The sequence below is a fragment of the Canis aureus genome, chromosome 13 (genome assembly GCF_053574225.1).
Source record: "Canis aureus isolate CA01 chromosome 13, VMU_Caureus_v.1.0, whole genome shotgun sequence".
Classification (NCBI taxonomy): Eukaryota; Metazoa; Chordata; class Mammalia; order Carnivora; family Canidae; genus Canis; species Canis aureus.
In genome coordinates this window covers 55,102,966-55,126,149 of record NC_135623.1, presented here as the reverse complement: position 1 = coordinate 55,126,149, position 23,184 = coordinate 55,102,966, and the positions used below count along the sequence as shown (strand labels likewise).

The following is a 23,184-nucleotide window of genomic DNA, read 5'->3' as shown; positions in this document are numbered from 1 at the left end:
AGCAGGCAGAGTATCTTAATCCTAGTTATACAACATTTACATGTTCTGTCTTTTTTTACTGCCTCCTCAGCCTTCCCGGTTGATAGTACTATGAGTACCAGTATTGAGCAAGGGAATCCACAGATGGAAAGGCCAATGAAACACAGTTGCTCTATTGGAGAGAGAAAGCAGCAAGTATACCTTGCACAGCTATAGATAATCAATTATCCTGCTGAATAGTTATGGTTTTATCTGAATTTCTTGTGTGATAAAGCCCACAGGGGCCAGAATCAGACTTTATTGGGTATGACAATTGGGCATATTGAAATTGGTCAACGCATGGCAAGTTTAAGCCTGACTTAGTTGTCATCCAGAGTATCAAGAACTGTGAGAGGTCTGAAATTTTACCCTACTTGTAAACTAACAAATTTTTTTCAACGAAAATTTCATGGATGCTACTAGTAGAAGACATGAGTTTCCTGGGTCAGAGACAAAGGATTTTCATATAACACAACAAACAGAATAAGCATCTAAATGAGTGAATTGCCCTATATGTCTGTCCTCCAGTTCCATGAAGTGATGTGGATGGTGCTATGGACTGAATTATGCTTCCCCTCTTCTCCCCTCAATCATATGTTGAAACTCTAACCCCAGTTGTGACTGTAACTGGAGATATAGGGCCTTTAGGAGATAATTCATAAAGTTAGCACCTAATCCAATAGAACTTTGGCTTTATAAGAAGAGGAGGAGAACAAGTGACCCCCCCCCCCCTTTCTTCCTCCCTCTTTCTCTCTACCATGTGAAAATAATGTGAATGGCAGCCATCTCAGGCCAGGTAGAGGCCTCTCACCAGGAACCCATTATGCTGACACCTTGACCTGGGACCCCCTATTCTTCACAACTGTAAGAAATATATTTCTGTGGTTTAAGCCACCCAATCTATGATACTTTGTTGTGGCAGTCTGAGCAAACTAACACAAGAGACCCAGGTAGATACTGTGTACCCAATGAGTTTACATTTCAGTTGAGCATCCTTAATGTTTAGAAACCAAAAATGTTTATGATGGTTAGTAAGATTTGGCCCTTGTCCCAAAGGACATCATTTTTTTTTTTTTTATTATACTAGACAGTAAACAAACCTGCCCTGGTGCTCCAAAGTGAGACACTGTCTCTTCCAAGGCTGTTGTACAAATGTTCTTGAAAAGAGTGTCTGGAACAAAAGAGTAATTATTGCTCACTTTCAAGACCTACAAAAAAATCAGCAACCCAGAGCAGAGTTGGCATGATTATATCTTATGACTTGGTCTTTCTATCTCTATCTGAAAAAAACACCATACTTTTTTATTGCATCATACTTCCGTATATTCTGTCTTTAACAGGCCTTAATAGATTTCTGACTTTAAAATTACTGTACAGGGATCCCTGGGTGGCGCAGCGGTTTGGCGCCTGCCTTTGGCCCAGGGCGTGATCCTGGAGACCCGGGATCGAATCCCACATCGGGCATCCCGGTGCATGGAGCCTGCTTATCCCTCTGCCTATGTCTCTGCCTCTCTCTCTCTCTCTATCATAAATAAATGAAAATTGAAAAAAAAATTTTAAAAAAATTACATATTTCACCCCTTTTCAATTCTGAATGTTTGAATTCTGTCTCTCAGAAGCTTCTATACTCATTATCTCCACTTAACATAGCCTATGAATTTTATTCATAAGTTACCATCTTTATGGTTATTATTTCTTTTGGTTTTCATCTATCCCATTTGTTTTCTTGTCTTCTAGAACAGAATTTAGTATTCTTAGATAATGTAGCAAATTCATATTACATATAATTCAGAATATTTTTGTTGAGATGTTAGGAAACATACTTCTTTTAGGTGCTAATAACTCATCACAGGGCAATGATACTTCATAGGCTTTGTTTTTCAATTCCTAGAGAAGCATCCACTTTTATCTTATAGTAAGTTCCCTGTAAAGCAAACCAATAATAAATTCCCAGTTTTTTAGTACTTATGAGAGGTCATTTTAACCATTCTCTCTGGAAACAATAAACTTTGCTAACCTTGATCATGGCTCTATTAAATGACCTTACCTTACTAAGAGCTGAGACGCAAAGCTCACTCCTTTAGCAAGCCTAGAGCTCTCTCTCTCTTACTCAGTTTTGAATAACAAGGAGTGAGAGATGCAGAATTAGTTTTCATGTGAAATGGTCTGGTTTTAATAAATGGTAATGCTGGCATCATGGAATAGGTTGGCAATTATTCCCTTCTCTCTAGGAGAGTTTGTATAGATTTGATACTATTTCTTTCTTAAATATTTGCTAGAATTTACCAGTGGAGCTATCTGTGCTTAGTATTTGGTTTATAGGAAGATTTAAACTGTGGTTCTATTTCTTTAATAGATACAGTGCTATTCATCTTGTCTGTTTCTTCTTGAGGGGGCTTTGGGAGTTTGTGTCTTTCAGGAAACCTGTTCATTGATAAAAATTGTCCAGTTTAGTGGTATTAAGCTGAATATAATATTTCCTTATTATTCCTCTAATGCCTACATAATCTGTACTGATGTTTCATCTCTCCTGATATTGATTTCATGATATCATTACTGATATTGGTAATTGGTGTTTTTTCTCTTTCTGCCTGACTAGTCTGGTCAGAAGTGTATAAATTATAATTGATCTTTTCAAAGAACAAAGTTTTAGTTGCATTGGATTCTTTTCTGTTTACTGTTTCATTGATTTTTCACTTTGATTTTTGCGTCTTTTGCTTACTTTGCATTTAATTTGCTATTTTTCTGGTTTTCTAAGATGGAAGCTGAATCACTCATATGGGACCTGTTATTTTTTGTTCGGTTTTGCCTTTTGTTTTACCATTAATAAATATGTTTTGTGCTAGAAATTTCCCTCTAAGCACTGCTTTAGTTGCAGTCCACAAATACTTGCGTGTTGTGTCTTCATTTGTATTCAATTCAAAATGATTTTTAATTTCTTTTTTGTTACCTCTTAGACCAATGAATTATTCAGAAATATAATCTTTAGTTTTCAAGTCTGGGGAATTTTTTAGATATCTGTTATTGATTTCTAATTTAATTCCATTGTAGTCAGAGAATATACTTTATATGATATGAATCCCCTAAATTTGTTGTAGCTTGGTTTCTTGACCAAAAATATGCTCTGTTTTTGTAAACTTATATTCCACTGTTGCTGGATGGAATGTTCTATAAATGTCAATTAGGTCACAGTCAATCATCTTTTTCATGTCTTCTTTATCCTTATTGGTTTTCCATCTATTTATCAGTTATTGAGAAGGAATATTGGAATCTGTTAACATTGTGGGTTTATGCTCTTCTCATTTTTGCTCCATGTGTTTCAGTGCACTGTTACTCAGTTCCTAAACAGTCGGGATGGATATAGCCCTCAGTGAAATGATCTGTTAGCATTATGAAGTGATCCTATCTATAGTTAATAATTTTTGCTCTAAAATCTGTTTTATCTGATTTGGTGTCCTTTTCTCAACTTCTGTCATCTGTTCATTTCTGGGTCAGTTCTAGTTAATTAATTTCTCTTCATTATTGGTCATAGTTTCCAGATTTTTTTTTAGGTCTGGTAATTTTGAATTAAATACCAGCTGTGGTAAATTTTACCCTGTTGTGTTCTAGTCTATATATATTTTAATGCATTGTTTGGTGATCCAGCTAAATTACTTAGAAATAAATTGATGCATTTGGATCTTCCTTTTCAAGTTTGTCAGGTAGGGGGCATCTGGGTGGCTCAGTGGGTTACACATCCAGATCTTGGTTTTGGCTCAGTTCTTGATCTCAGGTTCTAGAGATGTGCTCAGCACAGTCTGCTGGAGATTCCCTCTCCTTGCCCTGCCTCTCCCCCCACTTGTGAGCTTTCTCTTGCAAATAAACAAATAAATAAATAAAATCTTAAAAAAAAGTTTGTAGGTAGGACCAGAGCAACATTTAGTTTAGGGCTAATTATTTCCCACTGGAGAGGCATAACCATTCTTAGTACTTTAAACACTGCTCCATGAATTATGAGACTTTTCTTTTTGGTTTTGTTTTGTTTTTGCTTTGCTTTGGCATTTGAGCTCTGGGTATTGTTCCTTGTAAATTGGAAGAATGATTTTTTTTACTAGCCTCAGGTTGTTTTTTTAAATACATGGGTTGATGAGTATTCAGCTAAAGGCTACAGATCATCCGGGAGCTCTGTTACTTTCTATCACTTTCCATTCTGCTGCTGTGCTCTGTGAATTTAGCTGTCTCAATCTCACTGTTCTCCAGCCTGTTTTCTTTACCTCAAGAGACTTTAGTGTTCTAACTACGTTACTTCTGTTGCTCTGGAGCCTAAAAATTTCTCAAGACAGTGAGCTGGGGCAATAGTTTGTGTCACCACTTTTTTTTTTTTTTTTTGGTCTCTCAAGGATCATTGTCTTTCATTCTTGATGTTTACAGTCTTGAAAATAATTTTTTTCCATACATCTGTTTTAAATAATATTTGTGTATAAGGGTAAATCCAGGCTCTATTGCTTTATCTTGGTTGGAAGTTAAAGTACCCTTACCCTGACCCTTGAATTTGATTTTTAAAAAATGCTGTGTTGTAGTTTTGCATTTCATATTTTTACCCCTTTTTACTTTCTGGTGTGTTTGTGGTCATGTATCCTAGAATCTTGTATATAGTTTGCGAGGTTGGGGTGGCCCTCTATCCAATAGTGAATGTCTTCTGTGTTCCTGGCACTGTGATAGGTGTTATGCATAGAATAGAAGGGTGACTAAGACCAATGGCCTAGCCTCAAAGAACTCCTATCAAGTAACAACTCCAGTCTAGGGAGGTTATGCAATGTCATGGAGTTATACAGTGGAATCAGGTTAACCAAATCTCATTTAAATTGTATTTGTTAAATTCTTTGTAATACACTAGGTTTCTTTAAGAAAATTGCTTTTTGGAAGACTATAAATGAAGCTAAATACAAGCATGATATTCAGTTTTATGCTCTATTATGGAATAAATAGAAGCCTGTACTAATTTATAAGTGACTCCAGCTAAACAAACTGAGTGATTAATAGGAGGAAGAAAGTCTATATATGTATGTATGCCTATAGAAAGGCGTTTATATTTATGTAAAATAAAATAGAAAAGTATTTCCCTCTAATTTGGAAAATAGTATCCTAGGAGTTTAAGACTATTAACATGAAATTCTTTGTAAATTTTCTTTTCCATTTTGCATTTTATCTCTCTTCTTTTCTGTTTGAAGAACAAAAGCAAATTTCTTGAAGGTAAGCAAAGGTTTTCCGTTTAATTAGTTGAAATGGATTACTCACCAGAGAAACTTTTAACCACTAAATCATGTTGTACCTGCTACAAAAAGATAAATAGTCTAGCTACAGGCTGATACTACTTATAACATGAAGATTTAATTGAGATATATATATACATACATATATATATATATGTATATATATATAGTATCTTTTGATATGAATTTGAGATTGAGTTTGAGTTTATAAAATAAGAATTGGCATTGAGAAGAATTACAGTTTGTGTCTTTTGATTGTTTTAAAAGTATTTATTATATAACATTCCAATATATTTAAAATTAGGTGGTTTTTTTTTTTTTATTAGTCCTGATTGAAATTTAACTTTTTGCTTAGGCACAGAAAGCTCCTGACTTTAAGGTCCATTTGTGGAATAATAAGAAAAAATACTATATGGCTTGAATTTAGTGACAATAGCATGTTATTCTCACAAGTTTTTGAGATGTTACTAAGAATTTTCCCAATCAAAATGGAAAAATCATAAAGTATAATTTATATTTCTTTCTTCCCCAATCATTGATGTCAGGAAAAACTAAAGTGTTTTTAAAAAGAGAGAGCAGGGGGAGGGGCAGAGGGATTTTGAGGATAGAAGGTTGGCCAGAGAAGGTGTTAAGAATAATTTTAGAGAGAAAATAGCTAAATTAGGGGATCCCTGGGTGGCTCAGCGGTTTGGCGCCTGCCTTTGGCCCAGGGCGCGATCCTGGAGTCCCGGGATCGAGTCCCACGTCGGGCTCCCAGCATGGAGCCTGCTTCTCCCTCTGCCTGTGTCTCTGCCTCTCTCTCTCTCTCTGTCTATAAGAAAGAAAGAAAGAAAGAAAGAAAGAAAGAAAGAAAGAAAGAAAGAAAGAAAGAGAGAGAGAGAGAGAGAGAGAGAGAGGGAGGGAGGGAGGGAGGGAGGGAGGGAGGGAGGGAGGGAGGGAGGAAGAAAGAAAGAAAGAAAGAAAGAAAGAAAGAAGAAAGAAAATAGCTAAATTAGGGAAATGTCGTTTTGGCCTTTTTCTAATTATGAGAGTATAGATTAAGCATAAATTTATGCATACTTATGTTTAGCTCACCTTATTAATAAAATAAAGAGATATTGGTGGTAATGATTGTCTTCTCAAGAGATTATTTGAATTAGGCAAAACTCTATGAAATAATGGTAATAAACTTGCTAAGATTCCAGACTATCTTTTAATAACACCTTTACTACTCCAAAGTGTTAAAGTTTTTCTTTTTTGCGTATAGTGCAAAGTAACTTCTCTAATACTAAAATCAGATGGAATACTTTCACACCCTCTTCATGCTAAAATTGACACTGTGGCTTTGTTTTTATTATGTTTGTATTTAAAAGATACCTCTAAACCTAAAGAGCTCTATTTTTAATCCCCAGGTAGTTATCTAAGTTTATTCTACTCCTTTCCTGAAAATGTAATACCTAGCTCTTTACCTCACATGCTGCTGTGAAAAATAAAATAAGGTACATTCATGTTCCTTAATATTCTTTTGTGATATATTTTGGATTCTTTGAAGAATAATCAGATGCAGATGTATTTATTTTTTATTTTTTATTTATTTTTGCAGATGTATTTAAATTAAAAAAACTAAATTAAAAATTAGTTGGATGATGTATAAATACCTTCTTTTGTTCTATTTCTACATTAACACATTTTATTATGACTCATTAAGATACATATTAAATGTTCAATAAAAGATGGCTTTTATGATACATCATTTAGAATGCAAATTATTTTTTAAGCTGAATTATATTGAAAATAAAACAGAACCAACTAAAGAGTCTGAATTATTTACAGGCCAGGGGCTTAAAAGTGCATCACTCTAGCACAAATATTAAATTATGAAATGGGAATTTCAGTTTGCTATAAATCTGTCTGCCATAGCAGCTTAAAATAAAATAGTTTTACCCATCTAAAGCAACATCAATTTGCCAGTCAGTGCTTCATGTATCAAAGGGCGTGCTGTGAAAATATCAATATCATTGGTTAATATAAATGAAATTAATTTTTAAAGCTGGGCTAAAGGTTGACATCTGAAAAATTGCATTACTTTGCAGAAGAGAAATTTCTGTCTTCTAGTGAAATTTCAGGTCATGAGGGCAAGTAATTTTCACAATCTTCAATGGGAGCCAGTGAAATATGAACTTCATTGTCACCTAGCCCCAAAGCGATAAGATAAAATGAGCTGATACATCATTTGCTGTGGTTTTATCATCTCCCTCAGTAATTGGAAGAGAAAACATAAGAGTGTATGTGTTTGTGTGCTCCCCTCTTGCCCCTCCCAGCTGCCCCATCATCCACACCCAGGCTAAAACCATTTTAGCCCAATCAATACAGAGGTCACGTAGCATTTTATTTATATATTTTAAATTTTTCATACTGACTACACTGCCAAGTAGAACATTAGAGTAATGAATATGTTTAATTGAATTTGTCACCCATGAAAATGCTAAGGAGAATACTGTACTACATTATAGTACCTAGTAAGCAGAAGGAGGAAATTTAATATATAGAAGGAAAAAATTAAATAATTCATAATTAATTTAAAATATAATTTTATTTCATATTCATGACTTTCACATTTTTGTTATCATTCTGTTCTTTTCAACGTTTGGAGACATTCTACCTACTCATGGATAATATTTTAAAACAAAATTACTGTCATAAAGTTTGCACCAGAGTCAACTATATGTCTATGTTTTAATTTCAAAAAAAGATCTCTAAGTTTTACTTTAAGAGTATATATTTGAAAACATAAAAGTTACATGGTAGGTGATGAAGTAATAAATCCATAAGCCAACCAGAATTCAGTATTATTAGAATAAATTCTGAGTTCCTGAATAAACTCATAAGTACTACGCTTTGCTATCAAATTTCAGAGAAAATTATATGCAGCAAAATGCAAAAACTAAGTTAGTAATAGTGGTATAACTTTAAAATACTTGATCATAATTACTTTCAACTAGTTTTTTAACATTGCAGGTATTATAAATAAAACATGCTTGTAAATATATCTAGTGATAAGTTGCTATTAGAATTATTTTCCATGTGTTTTCATTTTAAATATATTTCAAATATTTACTATTTTCTCATATTAAGATATAATCTTTGTGACTAATTTATAATCATTTTTCATGACAATGGGATATGAATGTTTTCTCTACTTTCCTTCCACTGGTATCATTGCTTAGTTGATGGCATGATTAGCTTATATTTTGTGTATTAAGTTTGGAGCATTTTTCTTGATGTTAAATATATCCTATATATTTTATAATTAGTTTTGTTACAGAATTGTAAATACTCTTGGTACTATATATTATCCAATTTTACTTTTATTATCAAATTCTTCAGAAATCAATCTGGAATTGTCTCAAAGAGCAAAACCTTTCCAAAAATTGACAAATATGTGGGACTATTGTATACAACATTAGTCTTTAACATGAAGAAAGAATAGTATTTTAAAAAACCTTTTACTGATTTTTATATGCAAACACCTATTTCTTATTTTTGAGGTAAAATATTTTATCACTTTCTAATATTTTTCCCTTAAAAATTTTTTAAAAACACTTTAGTGAAGGTAGTTTGTATGGTTTTTTTGAAAACAAAACCTTTTTTCATTACTTAAATGAAGCAGATACGACCCTCTTTTTAGAGGCTATTTAAAAAAAATTTTAAAGCCTGATATTCAATAAAAGCATTATGTACTTGGGCCATAAACATATTTCTCTTTCTGTTCTCTCAGAAGATGAGCAAACAAAAGAAAGTTTTATTTGGATAAGTCCATATGCTTTTCAAAATGAATTATTAAAATGAAAGTGAAAAAAATCATGTGCTTTCAAGCCAATAAATGCAACAGGGTGAAGAAGTTTTTATATGTATTCACAGTATATTATTTGAAAGATAGAAGAAAGCATTGTGTGTATTATTTTGGAAAAATTATATATCCCTTTCAGAAGGCACAATTTTCAGATAAAAATTTTAAAGAAGATATGTTTGGTGTTTTTGATGTAAAGAAATGTTATATACACTTGGTGTGTATGTGTGTATTTAAAATTAAATACTGATTTTCTTTCTTTCCTAACTCTTACCTCAACATTTAACTAATAACCATCTTTGTTGGACAAATTATAAAAATTTGAATTTACTTTTACTATTAATAATATTAACCATATTAAAACAAGGTGGTAAACATTCAAAGAGTGCCGTGGGCTTAAGCTTTCAAGCTATTCTAGACTTGGGGTCATAACTGCAGAGCAATGGTAATGATACGGTTTCCATAGTAACTGATTCATTGGAGGGCTAGACCTCTGTCTAGGGTGCTGTCAGTGTATGTAGAGTTTCAGTGAACAGAAAGTCCCCAAGAAGGGTCTGCTTCTACCTAATCCAGTTTTAATTGAACTCTAGAGACTTTGAAGTGAAGCCTCGGACCAGGAATATACTATTCCAATAGGAAATAAACCTCTTGTTTAGCTAGGCCTCAGCTGCATTTCAGTACTGACACCTTTTCCTAATGAATACCTTAAAGAAATGTTATTATATCAATTTCAACTACTGATTCTGTTAGTTAAAAGATTTTTTGTTTCCATTTTAAACCCAGCTATCTTGACCGTAAGTATAGAATTTCATTTGTTAATTCTAAATCAGGCTAGTTTTTTGTATGTGATTTTAATTTTTGATACTTATGGCAATTTTAAATAATTTTGTCTGTCTCTCCTCCTGTTTCTCTGAGTTTTAACACCCTAGACCTGATTATATTTAATTTTGAAAGCAAACTACTTTCATACATTGAGTATGATACCTGATTTATATCAGATTTGAAAACATACAGAACAACACTGGATATTATTTATGGATGTATATGTACTATTAGTACAAGAACTGAATAAGAATGATAAAGCTTAAAACAAGAATAGTGGTTGGCTCTGATAAGGAGGAAAATGGGATTAGGAAGAATTATACATGGGAATTGCAACACTAAAATGCTTTGTTAATTTTTTTAAATATATGCAATAATATGGTAAAATGTTAGGATTTTATATGGTTGAGTAATGGGTACATGGGACTTATGCTGTTTTCTGTGGTTGTGAGTATGCTTTGGTAATAAAACATTTTAAAGAAATCTACCACTTCAAGTAGATGTTTTAATAACTACACTGTTTAAAGGAATGGGATATAAGTTGAATTTTTAATTAATTGGAAAGCTTTTAGTGCATTAAAAATCTTATAATATTTTAGTATACTTTTTTTTATTAATAATTGAAGTATCTTTAAATATAACAATGTTTAGTTGCATGGCCATGATCTTAAAATGATTGAAGTCACCTTTATGAGCAACAGGTCTTATTATGTGACTTTATATAATATAGGTTTATATAAAGGTAGAATTTTGAGATTAGTGTGTGATATTTTTAGTGTATCACAGACCTTAGAGGAGCCTTTGTTATTTGTTTTCTTTGATTTCCTTCTTACACCTATAACCAAGTACAGGAAGACAAATGTAGTTGATTAAAATTCTGGCAAGTTGAGTTGTAGTTTAACAAATATTTAAGCCCCTTTTTAGAAATGTGACAATGTGGTGTATATATTATAACCTCTGTACTTTTGGGTTAGAGAATCTGCAAATAGGCTAGACTCTGTCACTAACTTCCCAAGGGACTTTGTATCACCTGTTTTATCTACCTAGCTCTCATTTTGATTACTAATAATTGAATGGTAGATTGGAGTATAAGTATTACTTTTTTTTAAGATTTTATTTATTTATTCATGAGAGACAGAGAGAGAGAGAGAGGCAGAGACACAGGCAGAGGGAGAAGCAGGCTCCACGCAGGGGGCCCAATGTGGGACTCGATCCCCGGTCTGCAGGATCAGGCCCTGGACTGAAGGCGGCGCTAAACTCCTGAGCCACCCAGGCTGCCAGAGTATAAGTATTACTGAATGTATATTGGATTCTCTTCTACTTGATAAGTCCAAGGTGGCAAATTTAAATGCCAACAGAAACTGGACAGATAATACTAAATGAATGAATGAGTGGAGACTGTGCCAAAATGGTGAGTGTATGTCAGTTGTTACCATGTGGCAGTTAGATCTAGATGTGACAGATGCTATAGTTTTTCCTGAGAAACCAGAAACCTGCATACTTTGTTAAAATATCGTATGGTACAAACAAAATTAATTCAGGCCATGTGTGGAGCTTAAGTTGCCATTTATTGATTAATGTAATCATTCAAAAACATCTACTTTGTGTCAGACAATGTTCTAGAAAATGGAAATCAAGTATACCAAAAGTCTTTGTTCTAGTAGAACTTAGATTCTAGCATTCTAGTGCTAAATAGAGACAATAGACAAGCAAGGAGATACTATAATTTCAGGTAATCATAAGTGTTGTGAAGGAAATCTGATGAGTTTGGGGTGGAAAGAGGTAGTCCTAGGGGTTTAGATCTGGTGTCCTCTCTGAGGAAGTGATATTAGAGCAAAAATATGATGTGAGAGTGAGCCAATCATGTGAGGATTTGGAAGAACATTCGAGTCAGACAAGAAAGTAAGTATAAAGGCCTCAAAGAAGAATGAGTTGGGCTTATCAGTGAGTCTCAGATCTAAGTCTTTATAAACAATTATAAAGAGCTTCAGTGTTTATTATGCATGTAGTGGGATGCCACTGAATGGTTATTATATGAATAAGTGATGTGATCTGGTTTATATTTAAAAATTCTATTATAGTTTTTTTTTTTTCCCCCTCCCTTTGGCTCCTCTGGTCATAGTAGACTCTACAAGTTAGATTAGGAAAGAAACCAAGTAGAAGGCCACTTTTGACTCTGTAGGCTTGGACCTACTGGTCATAGTGAGAGAAGGAGGTGCATGCAAACTCAGCTTTCAAAAAATCTTGAGAATTAGACCTGTAGTTTTGTCCTCCCTTTTCCTGTTCACTTCTCCTGTTCTTATTTATGCAGGTATTCGCTGAATGAAAGATTTCTATATCACCAGTTTTAAAACAGAAGGTTTGTTTGGTTCTTAGAATTTTTGTTTTGTTTTTCAAAAAACACTGAGACTTGGATTGTTCTTTTGTTTTTAGATCCTTTGGTGCCAAAAATAGAATTCGTAGAAAAATCTAAATACATATTTAGTGAATTAAACAAGGTTGCTTTTTTCCCAAAGAAACTGCACTTTACATTGAGTAATATGGATTTGTTTGCATTTAAGATCTTAGAAAATGGAAATGAATATTAAAAAATTTTCATAGGATAAATTCTTATTAGTTTTTCCTCTATCCCATCTTTGTTCCTACATGCAATATCATAATCACATGTCGTTCTATTTGTATTTTTTAATGGTGGTACTTTTGAGAGATAGATCTTAATTGTTTGCTTGCAGGAATTTTCATTAGGTTTTGATAGTAAAGACATCTCTTTTTCTTTATTAAATTAACATTAGGTGAAGTGCTAGCATAAGAAATTCCACATCTGAAAAAAAAAAAAATTTCACATCTGGTTTTCCTTTTAACACCTTTATAATTAAGCTTTGAAATGAACTTTTTAAAAAACAAAACTTGAATAACAAAGCAACAAAATGGCTTAGGACTAAAGACAGGATTACTTTGAGTTAGCAAAGCATTCTAAGCTATTGCGTCTGTCACATGGGATGACAAGAATTGTAACAAGTTACTCTGACAACCTCCTACTCCATAGAGAGATTACGTTGAGTTCATTTGCAGGTTTGTGTTTAGCCTAGCTGACAAAATGATACTTAACCTCTTATACAGTCAGTCTTTGTGCTTTCTGAATGAGTGACTGTTGCCTTAACAGTGACCTTAAAAGTCTGATTAAAATTTAAAGTTATGAACTTGAATATATATAATTTTCTCATTTTATTAAAAAATAATGACATACATCACTGTCTAAGCTTAAGGCATAGAGTATGATGGTTTCATTTACATATATTGTGAAATGATTACCTCAATACATTAATCCATCTCATATAAATCTGATTTTTTTTAAAAAAAAGATAAAAGGGGGGAAAATTTCCCCTTGTAATGAGAACTCTTAGGATTTACTTTAAATATATACTTTAAAGTATGTAAAAGGTACTTCTGCAGTGGAATCTGAAAAAAGAAAACAGAAAACAAACAAATGAGTAAACAAATAAAAAGAGTCATGTAAATTACAGAGAACAAACTGATGGTTACCAGAGGGAAGTAGGGGACTGGGCAAAATGGGTGAAGAGGAGTGGGAGATACAGGCTTCCAATGATAGAATGAATAAATCACGAGAATAAAGGCATGAGGAATACAGTCAATAATATAATACCAATATAATAAGATAAATGGTAGCTACACGTATGGTGAACATAGCATCATGTATAAACTTGTCAATTTGCTAAGTTATACACCTAAAACTAATGTAACCTTGTGTTTCAGGTATACTTAAAAAAAGAAAGGAAAACTTCATATAACATAAAAATGTTTCTGAGTACATTAAAACTGTATTGTATGGGGGGTGCTTGGGTGGTTCAGTGGGTTAAGCCTCTGCCTTTGGTTCAGGTCATGATCCCAGGTCCTGGAGCTAGCATGCTTAGCAGGGAGCCTGCTTCTCTGCTTCTCCCTCTCCTTCCCATTTGTGCTTCCTAGCTATATGTCTCAGTGTCTCTCAAATAAACAAAATCTTAAAAGAAATCATTCTATATGAAACTGAATTGTATATGTAGTCTTATCTGTAAACATGTAGGACATTCTTTTATGGTCTTTTTTTTATCTAAAACTTTACTTTCCGTAATATGGTTCAAAACTTAATCACTAAATAGTGCAATTTTTGTTTTCTGAAAAGCAATAGATTACATCACTGCTTTTAAAAGCCCAAAATATGTTTATAAACAGATGTTTTATCATTTCACTCTGCTTTTTCATTGAACTTCCTTTCCATAAATTGCAATCTATTTTCTTAGTCTCCCTCCAAATTATTTCAATAACTTTTTTCAATTTTTAGAAATTATTTTCTTAATAGGGTCTTTTCTGTTTTATTCAGGGGGAAAAACACAAAAAAATTCAACTGTTGTAACTTACTTGGGCCTATTTTTTTCATCACTAGATCCTGGCATATACAGAAGGGCTGCACGGAAAATGGCTGTTCACAGAGATACGATCAATCTTTTCTCGTCGTTATCTTTTGCAAAATACAGCCCTGGAGATCTTTATGGCAAACAGAGGTAATATATCTCCAAAGTATGTTGTTATAAAGCTAACCTCCACCTCTTTCAGATTTTATTTTCAAACATATCATATTGTTTCCATTTAGGTAGTAATTTGTAGTCTACTCTCTGCCATACTGACCTCATTTTTTGAACCACAAGCATCTTCATGGTTTTTTTCCCCACTTGGTCCTTCTAAGAATTATGTGTCGTAATTTTAGTTTTCTAGCCATATCACAGATTAGTGCAGGGTTTTTGAGATATGGTGAATAACTAACCATTTAATCTGTTGTGGAGTTTTGATGTTCTTAGTATTGCTCTGATGCTTAAACTCCTTCTGGAAGGTGGATGCATTTAGAGAGGGGAGAGGGTAATCAAATGATTCATACATTTATTCAATCTTTTGTCTAATCTATTGCCATTTATAAAGGGACCATCAGAAAATGGTACTCAAGTGTCCTGGTTACTTTGTATTACATCATTCTTGAAAGAACTAAAATTCAATTTGTGGGTTTAAAATGGAACTTAGTGAAATTCATTAAGACAAGAAGGAGAGACAAGGTGAACCTGCAGTAAAAGCATTGGTGAGCATGAGTGGAGAATATAGAAAACCTAGTGACTTATGCTACATACTCCTTATACATAAGTAGATTGAAGTTTTATTGTCTCTTTCTATAATCTACAAATTGTCACTTAAGAAAATCTACACATAATAACATATATTCCATACACACATTATTTTCCCTTTACGGAATCATGTGTCCTATTTGGTCTCCCCTACACAAAACTCTTTCTCATAATGCACACATTATTCTTCCAGGCAAATAATCAAGTGAATGCTTTACACTTTGGTTCAGCCTGCATTATTGCTATCCCAAAGGGGTTTTGTTACAGTGTTTACAATATTTATTACTTGCTCATCCTCATTCATTTTCCTCCTTTAAAAATTCTTATGCAAAAAATAAATAAATAAATAATAAAATAAAATAAAATTTCTTATGCTTCCTTGCTTTTGTATGTGTGTTCTTCCTTTGCCTTTCCTTCATGGCCTTGGTTATCTGCCATGAACTTATGATAGTTTTGTTGTTGTTTTTCCCCTGTATTCAATGTAAAAATAGATATATAGGGATGGCTTATTAAGGAGGTATGTTGGATATGTATATGACAGTTCCAAATATGTTTTGGTTGGTTAGTGAATGATCATGTACTTATTTACCTGAGACATGTTGGTAATGTCAGTACCAAATTGATAACCTTTTATGGACTGAAGAATTTTTTTAAGCTGGGTAGAGAAGAAAATCATTTTCTTAAAGGTTATGATACTGAAATTAATTAATATTTTAAGACTGTCCACATTGATATAAGTTCTCTCTCGTAATTTCGACTTTCTTATTTTTATATTTCTTAAGAAGGGTAAAAACTTATAAATGACTAATAAATTAACATGTACTGAATATGTTTATGTATATTGATGTGTGTTTCTTGATATCCTCAAAATGTATTATTTTTGAAATAGAGATGATTAGAAAACACTTAAATTTGATTATTAACTATAGAGGAAAAGTTTTCCATTAGGTCACACATTGTTCTGGATTATGTGAACATATAAATTATAAACATAAAAATTATAAAAAGAATAATTTTTAAACTGTTCATCATTGGAAATAAATATGAATGACAATTTAGTACTTATATCTATAGTCTTTTGGTGTTAGATTGTTAACTACATAAAGTTAAAACTTTAAATATTTATTTATAGAAACAGATACATGTTTAACTAAAATTCAATTTTGTAAATTCAGAGTTATAGCTAGATAATCTCAGCTTCATGTCACATTAATGCAACAACAGTTTTTAGAACTTCTTACAGCTTTTAGATAAGATACTGTCTATGGCTAAGGTATTTGTAAAATGAGTATCACTTCTGGCATATTAATTCTAAAACTTGGTATGCACTATAATAAAAATAATATGGCAGGAATTGTATACCTGAATTAAAAATAAATATTTTTTTAGACCAAGAAGTCAGTTTTCTAAGAAGGAAATTATGTTGTGTTCTAACTTTTAAAAATTGTTTTTCATAGTTGCTGTAATGTTCAACTTCCCAGACCCTGCCACAGTAAAGAAAGTAGTTAACTATCTACCTCGTGTTGGTATTGGAACTAGTTTTGGGTTGCCTCAAACCAGGTACGGTTTTATTTGAGAAAAATTTGGAAAATTTTCTGTATTAATATTTTTTCTTACTTTTTAAAATTTTCTTATTTTGAACTTCTATTTAATGTTTCATATTAAATGATTAAAGTATTGTTTTGAGTCAACTAAACTTCTATTTGGAAAAAAAACTGGAAAAAGAGGAGCAAATGTAATCCAAAGTAGGTTGAAAGAAGAAAGTAATAAACCTAAGGGCAGAGCATTAATAAAAATGAAAGGAAAAACAATACAGAAAAATCAATGCAATGAAGTTGTTTCTCTGAGAAGATTAATAAACATAGTAAGTATATATACAAGACTTATGAAGGAAAAGAAGGCACAGATTGCCAATATCAAGAATGAAAGAGGGGACATCACAACAGAGCCTACAGATATTAAAAGGAAAATAAGGTTATATTATGAACAAATTTGTGCTACTTAGACAAATTAGAATAAATGGACAGATTTCCATCCAAGAGGTAACCTTAATACCTATACAGAGGAAATTGAATTTGTAGTTAAAGGTCTTCTGACAGAGAAAATTCCTAGTTCAAATGGTTTCATTGGCAAATTGTGTCAAATATTTAATGAAGAAGTAATACCATTTCTAGGCAAACTAACAATATTAGATGAGATGCTTTGGATTATGTGGTCAGAAATGACGCCCTATATTGACTTCTAAGTTTTGATTTGAGTGAACAGAATCAGCTTACCTTTGAAAGCAGAAATAGCATATGCAAAAGTCCTGAAATAAGTGAGGTTCCAGTATTGTAAGGAATGTTGGAAGGCAAATATCATTGGAACTTAGTGATCTTGGGAAGAGGGTGTCAATTCAGAGACGAATTTATTGTGGAAATCCAGGTGATATGTGGTGCTGAGAATTCAGTTACAGAGAGACATCCTTGTTTAGAAATTTGGAGGACATACAGTTTGTATGACGTGGAGGTTAGTTATATAATGAAGAATAGTAACAGAGGGAGGTGTCCAATATGTCTTGCCAAATTTTAATTTAAGCTGCTAAATAACATTTACTGAGATTGGGAACACTGAAGAAGGGATAAATTGTGTATCTATCCCCCCAAAGTTGGGGTCAGGGTTGTGAAGATGTGGTGGATGGACAGAAAATGTGAAGTTTATTTTGAGATGTATTGAAATTAAAACCCCTGAGTGATGTCCAGACTGAAATGTTGAATAGGAAGAGTTCAAAACAAAGATATAGTAATTGGGAAACAATGTTGAAAGACTGAATGCTTCCCCTAAAATAAGCAAGGCTAGAATGTCCTCCATTCTCACCATTTCTATCAACAGTGTATTGGAGATTTCAGCCTGTGCAGAAAGAAAGGAAGAGGAGGGAGAAATTAAAGGCATTCAGATTGGAAAGGGGAAAAAAAAGTCTTCATTCCTAGGTGACAAAAGAAGTGTAAGATGTGTATAATGAAAACTATTATATATGGCTGATAGAAATTATGTTTTTTTAAAGATTTTATATATTTATTCATGAGAGACACAGAGAGAGAGAGAGGCAGAGACACAGGCAGAGGGAGAAGCAGGCTCCATGCAGGTAGCCTGACATGGGACTCGATCCCAGGTCTCGAGGATCACACCCTGGACTGAAGGCAGCGCTAAGCCACTGAGCCACCTGGGCTGCCCAAAATTAAATTAAATTAAATTAAATGGAGACATTCCATATTCATGGATCAGAAGATTCAGTATGATTAAGATGTCCCTTCTCCCCAGAACTGTAAATTCAATACAATCCCTATCAAAATCTAGCAGACTTTTTTGGAGATACTGAGAAGCTGAAGTTCAATAGATCGAGAATTGCCAAAACGGTGTTGAAAAAGAAGCTAGAAGACTCCCACCACCTGATTTCAGAGCTAACTATAAAGCCTCAGTAATCAAGATGTATTTATAAAAGGATAGGCTTATAAATCAATGGAACAAAATCGAGACTACAGAAATAAACCTTAAATTTATGGTCAGTTGTTTACAACAAATATGCTAACACAATTCAATGAGGAAAAGGTAATCCTTTTTAACAAATAATGCTGAGACATTTCAATAGTCACATGCAAGAAAATGAACTTCAGTCCTTACCACACAGTATTCATAAAAAATTAGCTCAAAGTGTGTCATAGACCTATATTGAAGAGCTAAAATTAAAAAAAAAAATTCAAAGTGTGGGAGAAAAGCTTCATGACCCTGGAGTAAAAAGTTCTGAGATGTGACACCAAAAGCATAATCCATAAAAGAAAAAATTGAGAAATTGGATTTAATAAAAATTTAAAACTCTTGGGCTTTATCGGATCACAAAGTATACCATTAAGTATATGAAAAGAGAAGTCCTGGACTGAAATAAATATTTGTACATATGTATCTGATAAAGATCTTGTATTCAGAATACATGCAAGACTCTTGCAACTCAATACTAAGACAAAAACCTCAATTAATGAAGGAAGAAAAGATTTGACTAGTTATTTTACCAAAGAAGATACACAAATAAATGGGTAATAAGCCATGAAAAGTTGCTCAGCAACATACATTAAAACTATAATAAGAGACCATTTTACACTCGCTAGGTGATTATAGTAAAAAATACATATAATATAGCAAGTATTGGCAGAGATGTGGGAAATTGGAACCTCATATATTGCTTATTGGAATGGAAACCAATTTGGCAGTTTCTCAAGAAATTAAAGATAAACACAACCTACAACCCAGTAATTCCATCCTTAGGGTTCTACCCAAAAGAAATGAAAGCATATGTTCATACAAAGACATGTTCGTGAATATTTATAGTAATATAAGCTAGAATAATAATAATAATAATCAAAAACCAGAAAGAATTTAAGTATCCATCAACTGGTGAACAGATTTTATTTTATTTTTTTAGATCTATGTAATTGTTTTTAGAGAGAGAGCAAGAGCATATGAGGGAGACAGAGGTGGGGGGAGAGTCCCAAGCAGACTCCCCGCTGAGCATGGAGCTCAACACTGATCATAATCCTGGAGTCCTGGGATTGCACCATACATTGGGCTCCCTGCTCAGTGGGGGGGTCTGCTTCTCCCTCTGCCCTTCACCCTACTTGTGCCTCTCTCTCACGTGTGCATGGTCTCTCTCTCTCTCTCTCAAATAAATAAAATCTTTAAAAATGTGATATATTCTATATTCATACACTGGAATACTATTCAGAAATAAAAAAAATTAATTACTAATAACATGCTGCCACATTGATGAATCTCAAAAACATTATGGTTCATGAAGAAGCCTGATGCAGAAGACTCCATGATGTATGGTTCCATTTATCTGAGATGTCCAGAAGAGGCAAGTTTATAGAGACAGAAAGCAGATTGATAGTTGCCTGGAGTGGAGGATAGGAATGGGGATTAACTGTAAATAGCTACAAGGCAAGTTTTTGTGGTGATGAAATGTTCTGAAGTGCATAGTGGTGATAATCACACAACTCTAGAAATTTATTAATAAATCATTGAATAGTATACTTACATGGGTAAATTTTAGAGTATGTAAATTAAACCTTTGAAAATAGAACTTAAAAAATATAGTTACTTGTCCCTGGTGGTAGGTAGAACTGTGACAGCATACTTCTCTGAGATTCTAGGCTCTGAATGTAATAATTAATCCTACCGCTTGTTTTCCACTGTTACTTAGTATTAGATTCATCTTTTGTTATTTATGTTGCATTAAGAAAACACAAAAAAACTTGGTCTCCTATTATTAAGCTGTATAAAAAAAATAATAGTTTCTCTTACCTATGTCCCACCCTCATGAATAGACACATAAATAGACACATTCTTTCCCCTGTTATAAAGAGTATATAGACATAATATTTAAATTTAAAATGTACAAATGTGTTGTCTTTAAGAGACCTATTAAAATTGATAAAGATGTGAATATAATTTTGTATGTCTTTCTCAGTTACTATAATTCTTTTTATATCAGTAAGTCAGTAAGTTATTAATCTTACTATTATTAATCAGCATTTATGGAACCTAGATTTTATGGTGGCATTGTAATGACAGCTTACTTTAATGAATAGAACATGTATCATGGATCTGTGGCTAATTCAAATCATTTAACCATTAATTGTTCATTGAAACGTTATTTGTAGTCATTAGTGTATCATGAATAGAACTTTTCAGAATATACGGATAGCATTTTGGATGTCAAATATCCAGAATAAACACAGATACTTGTTATTTATTATTATGTTGTAATTAAATTGATTCTACACCAAATTCTGTATTTTGTAGACGTATCTCATTGGCTAGTCCACGTCAACTTTTTAAAGCTTCTAATATGACCCAGCGATGGCAGCACAGAGAGATTTCAAATTTTGAGTATTTGATGTTTCTCAACACGATAGCAGGTAATATGATCTTACATATTGACTTATTTCAATGCTAAATTATTAAATGCGATATTAGATTATTTTGAGTACTGTATAGATAGCTTACTTTTATTTTCATTATTACTACATGAGTACCTTAGCAAGAGTAATTTTGATAGAGTTTTCACTTTTACATATGAACAGCTGACTAATTGAGGAAATTAGAAATGAGCATACTTTTTTTCTAAAAATATAAAATGAAAATTTACAACTATTCATTGTGGGATAGTAGAAATGAAAAAACCATATAAAATCTTTGGAACCTGTTATTAACTTAATCAGAAGTGTATTATAAGATGAAACAAAAATCCCACATAGAAAAAAACCTGGGTAAAATATCAAGTAGAGGAATATTTATATTATAAGTCATATGTGAAAATCTAAAGAGTAAATGTCTCTATATAAGGTATGTAGTCATGAAGTATTATTGAACATCACCCATTGAAGTTGTTCTCTTTGAAAAATAGAGTAAAGAATAGAAATGTGTCATTACTTTTCATTTATGATAACTGGAATAAAGAAATAATTGTGTGACATTTGAGATTCTGTTCAACAAACTGACAGTTTATATTTGAGGCACAAAGGAGGTACAGAGAGAATAAGGCATGTTGCTTGCTCTCAGAGAAGTTATTTTAAGTATGAATATAAGCATTTACGTGATTCTAGAGTAAGGAGCATAGATTCAATAAAAGAAATACAAAGTACTATGCGGATTAAAAGAACAGAGAGAAAGGGAAATTATATTTATCCAGTCGATGGGAATAAGGAAAAAACTAGGAAGGATTTCATGTCCATATAAGGACGGCTATTACTTTAGTAGAGCTGGTGGTTGAGAGGTAAAAAGTCATGCCTTGTAAAACTGAAGGCATACAGAAACCTACAAAGATAAGAAAATGTGAGATATAGTGGGAGAATAATTAATGGTATAGTTTACACCTGTGTGTATATGTATGTGCACACACAGAGTATAAACTCATAAAGGTATAATGAGAAAGACAACTAAAAAGGTAGTATGGAGACACATTGTGGAAGATTTTCTGTCAGTTTGAAGAGTTAGCAGCCAAATCATAGGGAAACTTCTAAAAGTATTTGAGCAAGTAAGTATTATTAGAATTCTATGGAAAGTTAACTTGGAGGCAGAATGAAGGATAAACTGGAGTGGAGAGAGACAGGCAGAGAGCACAGTTAGGAAGTAATTATATATATAAAAATAATGAGAGCTTACATTAGAGAGGTGACAGTGGGAATTTAAAGATTAAATGATGTAAGATTTATAAGGTACAAACCATTTGACATCGGACTGACTGAATGTAGCAGCTAAATGAGAAAAGAAGTGTCAGAAAAGGCTTCCAGGCTTCTGGCCTGAATCATTAGGAAAATGGTGGTGCTATTAACAGAAAGGAAGTCCAAAAAAATGGCCTAGGAAAAGATAATTTTACCATGTAGATGGACATCCAAGTTAAGATATCAAAAAGAATTTTTAGAAGTATAGGTCAAAAAATGTATTTGGAATTTGGAGATAGGACATTGGATTTCATCTGCATAGATAAGAAATCACCAAGAATGAATTGAGATGACCAAACCAGATAATACAGAGAGCAGTGAGACAAGATCTGGTGAATGTTCTTATGCAGGACAAGAAGAAAAAAGGAGTCAGTAAAGGAGAGAAGAGAAGGAGTGTTCCCAGAGGTTTTAGACTTAGAAGGAGAAAAACTGGGGTGCAGCAAATGTCTTGATAGGCAAGAGGAAAGATGTTATAGAGAAGTACAGGATAATTTAGAATGAATATGGGCTGTGCCTTTAGCTTGGGCATTTGGAAACTTGTTGGTTACTTTCTAGGGGTTCATTTTAAAAGCAAACAAAAAAGATTAATTGTAAGAACTGAATGGTTGGAGATGAAATGTGAACATTAGATGTTTATTATAGTTTTCTTGTGTAATAGTAAAGACAGAATGGGTGAAGGCAGAGGTGAGAAACTGTGAAGGAGGGACAGAGAGGAAAAGTAACAATGCAAATTAAGAGTGAGACAGGCTCAAGAGCTCAGGTGAAGGAATTACAGCTCACAAGGTATAAAGGCACCATTAAAGAAGAGAGGAAGAGAGGGACTGTTAGGAAAACTAGAA

The 23,184-nt window shown here is 32.9% G+C and overlaps 1 protein-coding gene across 11 annotated transcripts in view; it reads left to right on the top strand.

Moving 5' to 3' along the window:
- The window catches only part of LRBA (LPS responsive beige-like anchor protein), a 721,151-nt gene that overhangs the window by 517,210 nt on the left and 180,757 nt on the right, over positions 1-23,184 (top strand). For all 11 annotated transcript variants that reach the window (XM_077846317.1, XM_077846318.1, XM_077846323.1 and 8 more), the window contains 3 exons: positions 14,363-14,480; positions 16,547-16,649; positions 20,925-21,040. In XM_077846317.1, coding sequence (XP_077702443.1) covers positions 14,363-14,480; positions 16,547-16,649; positions 20,925-21,040 — 337 coding nt within the window. The remainder of the gene's footprint in view (positions 1-14,362; positions 14,481-16,546; positions 16,650-20,924; positions 21,041-23,184) is intronic.